Genomic DNA, 6000 nt, shown 5'->3' with positions numbered 1-6000 from the left:
CTCTCTCCTCCTCTCCTCTCCTCCTCTCTCTCAGTTGGAGCCATAGATGACTCCCTGTTGCTGATGCTGTTCTGGATCCTGACCGGTCTCTCTGTGCTGGGTCTGTTCTCTCAGCGTTATGGTCTCCAGCCTCTGACCGTGGCTCTGATCCTCAGATCCATCTACCACTTCGGCATCGGAAACACCCTCATCCTGCTCGGATCTCTCAATGTAAGAGACGCCTTCTCATCCCGGACACAGTCATTATATCTCCTGACCACAGTCACCTGTTATCAAGCAGCTGGATCACACAGACACCTCTTATTTCTGTCATTATTTCCACCTCGTTTTCTGTCACTTGATGTTGGTCTGGTGCTTTTTTAAGCATCGAGTGGAGGGTCAGTGCCTCCACCTGTTAATCTTGAGGTGTAAGGTGTTCGGGCTCGTACTGTAACATAAAATGAGATTATCTCCATATTTAAATGATCTAATGATCATAAACCTGCTCTTCAACCTTCAAACCTTTTAAACTGATTTTGGACCTGATTTCTCCTTGTAGCAGTGAACATACTGATACAAGGTTTCAGGCTAAATGACTGATGTTAATGTGACCTGCGATGTTTCTCCTTCACCTCCAGCTGATCAATAAGGTGGTGTTTGTCGTGAGCTTTGTTGGGAACAATGGGACCTTTATAATGGGATACAAAGCCATGGTGATGGATGTGGAGTTCCTCTACCACCTGGCCTACGTCCTGACCTCCACCCTGGGACTGTTTGTCCACGAGCTCTTCTACAGCATCCTGGTAAACAACAAACACACACATCTGTCCCGCTTCTCTTTCTCTTTAAGAAGCTGAACACGTGCTGATGATCCACGTCTGTTTTCCCGTCTGTGTGCAGCTGTTTGACCTGATCTACCGGGAGGAGACGCTGTTTAACGTGATAAAGAGCGTGACTCGTAACGGTCGCTCCATCCTGCTGACGGCGCTGCTCGCTCTCATCCTCGTCTACCTCTTCTCCATCGTCGGCTTCCTGTGTCTGAAGGAGGACTTCATCATGGAGGTGGACCCGCTGGCACAGATCGCTGCAGGTGACGTCACACCTTTAAGACTAAACACTGGACTGAGGCTAAAGCTAATTTAGCAGCGAGGGACGAGATGAGTCTTATTTTGTAGTTCCCATGTGATCCCTTGAGGCTTGTATTTTTCTCCTCTTTCTTATAAATCAGCTGCTCAGACCCTTTGGTTAAACTGGACTTTAAGAGCTGGCTCATGACCTGCAGACTCTGTTATAAAGCTGTGTTCAGCAGTGTGATAATATTCCCATTAATCTGCAGTGAAGTTGCTGAGTACAGTGCTGTCATAAGGACTGGACCAAATATGAAACTAAAACCCAGCTCGGTTCAGTCTTTATTGCCCCATGTGGGGAGTTTGGCTCCCAGGGCGGGTAAAACAGACGCATGAAAACTTTTTTAACACTTAACAGCTGCAAGACTGTTGGACTGAAATCGAAATATTATAAGTAGGTTTTAAATTTGAGGAGATCTCTGTTTTTTAGAAGAGAACATGTTAAGAACTGTTACTGAAGAGAAAAGGTTTTTAAAGCTTTTATTTGCTGGTGTGTGTCTGTCGGTGACGGTGTGTGTTCTGTCCTGCAGCTCCTCAGCAGAGTGAAGCCGCTCAGGATTTCCTCAACTCATGCTCTGCAGACGGAGTCAGCTGCACCGCCGAGAGCAACACCATCACTGTCGCTGAGGAGGAGGGTAAATGAACATATCACCATTGAACTTTATTCCTTTGCTCTGTAAGAGCGTCTCCAGCTGTGGAAACGATGTCAGTGTTAAGTCAGGTTTTGCTTCTATTTCTTCTTCTACTGAAGTTAGCGTGCTAACCAGCTAGCTCCATCCTGTCCTGTAATACCACTCTGTGATAGGAACTGTAGTGTCCAGTCTGTCCTCAGTCCATCAGGAGAGGATGAAGAAGCAGCTCAGACCTGGCTGCAGTAACATGTGGACTTACACACAGCACAGCAGTGACATTATGTAAACACCTGGTGTGTGTGTGTGTGTGTGTTTCAGAGGCTCCAGACACAGAGCGAGCCTGTGACACTCTGTTGATGTGTATCGTTACTGTGCTGAACCACGGACTGAGGAACGGAGGAGGAGTCGGAGATGTTCTCCGCAAACCATCAAAGAACGTAAGAAGAACCGTTTACTTTTACTCCACCACACTTAGACTCACACTTCCTAATAAGTCGGGGGGGGGGGGGGGGTTACAGGCTGTAACTAATAACTTTATTCAACAGTAAAATGCAGCTCACACACTTCTGATAGACCAGGGCCTTTATTTAGAATTCCCTCTGACTGATGCTTGATCAGATTTTAGTACAAAGCCTTGTTTTGATTTGCTCCTGTTTTCCTGGTTAAAGTTACTGCACTACACTCAACACTTCCTGCAAGTGTTTCAAATTAAAAGCCCTCTGGCTTTTCAATAGTCAGACTGCTGGGAAACCTTAGCTGCTTCATTCATTTGTTACTTTGACACGTACCACACTCCTACTACAGCAACTACTTACAGCAGTACTACGTCCACCACTGCACAGCTTTAAATGTGTGTACCTGTGTGTAGGAGCCGTTGTTTCCAGCGCGGGTGGTGTACGACCTGCTGTTCTACTTCATTGTCATCATCATCGTTCTCAACTTGATCTTTGGCGTCATCATCGACACGTTTGCTGACCTGAGGAGCGAGAAACAGAAGAAAGAGGAGATACTGAAGACCACGTGTTTCATCTGTGGTGAGTGGAAATAAATGAGCTGTATTAAATTGCTGTGCAGAGTTCCAGCTGTGGTTCTGATGCACTGTTGTTGTGTTGTTGCAGGTCTGGAGAGAGATAAGTTTGACAATAAGACGGTGTCGTTTGAAGAGCACATCAAACTAGAGCACAACATCTGGAACTACCTGTACTTCATCGTTCTAGTGCGTGAGAAAAACAAGACGGACTACACCGGTCCTGAGAGCTACGTCGCACACATGATCAAGGTACAACACACAAACACACACAGCTCAGTTTAAATACTGGAAATACCCAAAACTACTCACATGATCCTGAGCATGTTCTCCCTCTGTCTCAGAACAACAACCTGGACTGGTTTCCACGGATGCAGGCGATGTCTCTGGTGGTAACCGACGGCGACGGAGAGCAGAACGAGATGAGGATGTTACAGGACAAACTGGCGTCAACAATGAAGGTGGTGACGACTCTGACAACTCAGCTGACTGAGCTGAAAGAGCAGGTACACACACACACACACACACATACACACATACACGCACGTTTGAACTGCTGAGTACAACAAATCTTAGCAACTTGAAAGAAGAAGTGAGTTTTCACAGCAACCATTCATTATGTTCCTACATGTTGTCAGACAGCAACTATAACAATGTCCAACTTAAAGGTCCAGTGTGTAGGATTTAGTGACATCTGGTGGTGAGTTTGCAGACTTGCGACTAACTGAATAACCCCTCTCCTTACCTTTTGCTTTCTAGGTCAGGTAACATAAAAACATGAAAGGCTCGGTGTTTGGTTTGTCTGCTCTGGGCTGCTATAGAAAGCAAGCTAACGAAAACACAACTATTCTTAGGTTCAGGTGATTATACACTAAAAAAATGATAAAAATACATTATGAATATTAATTGATAATACATTTTTGCCAGTTGATCCTGCTAAATCCTACAGACTGGTCCTTTGAGTTTTTAAAGAAAATTGCTGTTGATAAACCCTTACTGGGTTTATCTCTTTATCTTACTGGGTTCAGTAACATGTTATCAAATCTGAAGCCAATATTGATCCTATTATTAAACTCGAGTTACATCAAATAAATTGCTCAAACTTTTCATCAGTTGTTACTAATTATCACTTTGTCATTTAAGTCGGTGAAAGCAACAGCTAAAGATGAGAACCTAGAACGATGACTTTTCCTGATAAAAAGCTCAAAGAGAGTTAAAAATTAAGGAACAAATAAGTTATAGTTTGAGGTGGAAATCAACCCCAGTTCCTCCTCCTCTGAAGCTCCTTTGTGTTGCTACAGCTCTGTTTTTTTTTCACTATGATCTTTGAGTGTTTCCAGAGAACAAACTTCCTGTTTGTCCTGTGTGCCTGCAGATGACAGAGCAGAGGAAGAGGAGGCAGAGGATGGGATTCGTTGACGTTCAGGCGGGAGCCAGCACCGCGATGCCTCCCAGCGCTGCAGGAGGCAACCACCAGATCTACAAAACATAAAGATAAAACTGAACAGCATGGAATGGACTGTTCACTGTAAGATCCACATCTGTAAAAACCATCCAGCTGGCCTGATGGACTGTTCTGAAGATGAAAACCCTCCTCTTCACTAAGAAAAACACTAGAATATAGCTACAACATGTGGAGCTGATGTTTCTCACTAAAGCCACGGCAGAGATTAGTTTTGTTTGCTTTGACTGTTTTTACACCCAGCTAATGAGTAACAGTCACTGAGTGAACCATTACTGTCTATTAATAAAAGACATATTGTTTTTTGCATCTCAGCTAAGTTAAATCTTTTGCTTCATTTAAATATGTTGCTGTGAAGCATGGAAGACCTATGCATGTACAAACTAGTTTCTCATCTAAGACCAGTTAGTTTTACTGTAGATAAAACCTAACTCACTTTTTGAAAACCATGTTAGAGGTCCTCAGATGAGGGTTTTTTTAAGTGGGACTGACCCAGCTTGCTGTGCTAGCTAACATCTATAGGAGACGCTAACATCAGCAGCACATATTAATGACAGATGTGTTCAGATTAGCTGAACTGAATCCTTCCAACCTGCAGCTTCAGTCTGGCTCAGATTACAGGACAAGTTGGGACCAGTTAAGTCCAGATTCTTCCTTCTACAAGGGTTAGGGGAAGGTTCTGGTCCCTGGTCTCAGTCTGTACCTTATATTCAGCATTTCACAGATGAAACCTTATTCATACATTTTGTGTGATATCTGTGGACATCCGAGATGGATCCAGAACTGAAATTATATGAGTGATGCAGCTGTAAAGCCTCAGTCGAGTTCATGATTATGTTCTATGTAGATCAACCTGGAAGCTGCTGATACTCAAGAGTTCAACAGATGATACAACCATTATAGCACCATTACTGACCCAAATGTTCAGTTGAATTATTAACTGCTGTAATTTATGGTTTACAACAAATTGTGCCAGTTTTTGGGAGTTTGTGAAAAATACATTTTCTAAACAAACAGAAAAACACAGCAAAAATATCTATTGGAAATCTGGAGAGATTACAGGGATCATAAGCATCCTGGTTGGAGGACTACAAACTGTCATCCTCTGTTCAGTGTCATATACAAGATGTTAGAATGTGTGTACGCTCAGAAAATAACCAAGAATCGACTCACTTTAGTAATTTTAAGAACATGTTAATAGAAAGAGACATGCAGCAATTTTTCACTGATGACAGAATTAACTATTTCAGTAACATCTGTCTGTTCGAATGTGAGTTGAACCCAGTTGTGTGTGGGGTTTTTTTTTTTTTTTTTTGTAAATTTGGGGAGAAATGTAGTTTTTAAGTGGTCTATGTTATTATTATGGTTTAATAGTGATATATTTATGGAGAGAAAATCCTGTTTGTTTTGGAACACTGTAACTAGCTCAGTACAGACACTGGATTATAACTTTGCTGCTTTCAGCAAAACTTTGTTTGTGAACTGAAAATAACATTTAATTTGTTCACTGAGAAAGGAAGCAGAAGGACGGTGTAATGAAGACTACACATCTTCAAAAAGAAATTAAATATTTACTATGAAAAACATATCTTCTGTCGTTATTGGTGGTTTGTTGGGGTTTTGGTAAAATTTACTTGATGCATATGAATACCTTTCTTCCAAGTGGACGTATTATAAGACCAATCAGAGGCCGTTGCTAGGCGGAACAGGGTCAAACCTGACGGACTTTAATAAGTGTACGTTACCGTTACCACTCAAAACACTCCAGTCACT

The 6000-nt window shown here is 42.6% G+C and overlaps 1 protein-coding gene across 1 annotated transcript in view; it reads left to right on the top strand.

Annotated features, from left to right (window-relative positions):
* The window catches only part of itpr3 (inositol 1,4,5-trisphosphate receptor, type 3), a 50585-nt gene extending 44770 nt beyond the window's left edge, over positions 1-5815 (top strand). The window contains exons 53-61 of the mRNA XM_051071505.1: positions 35-210; positions 618-782; positions 880-1069; positions 1637-1741; positions 2057-2175; positions 2607-2772; positions 2857-3017; positions 3110-3271; positions 4141-5815. Coding sequence (XP_050927462.1) covers positions 35-210; positions 618-782; positions 880-1069; positions 1637-1741; positions 2057-2175; positions 2607-2772; positions 2857-3017; positions 3110-3271; positions 4141-4257 — 1361 coding nt within the window. The 3' untranslated portion in view covers positions 4258-5815. The remainder of the gene's footprint in view (positions 1-34; positions 211-617; positions 783-879; positions 1070-1636; positions 1742-2056; positions 2176-2606; positions 2773-2856; positions 3018-3109; positions 3272-4140) is intronic.
* Positions 5816-6000: the final 185 nt, after the last annotated feature.

This window comes from Lates calcarifer, linkage group LG6, assembly GCF_001640805.2.
Source record: "Lates calcarifer isolate ASB-BC8 linkage group LG6, TLL_Latcal_v3, whole genome shotgun sequence".
Classification (NCBI taxonomy): Eukaryota; Metazoa; Chordata; class Actinopteri; family Centropomidae; genus Lates; species Lates calcarifer.
Note: the sequence above shows the minus strand (reverse complement) of the source record. Positions and strands in the feature narration are given on the sequence as shown.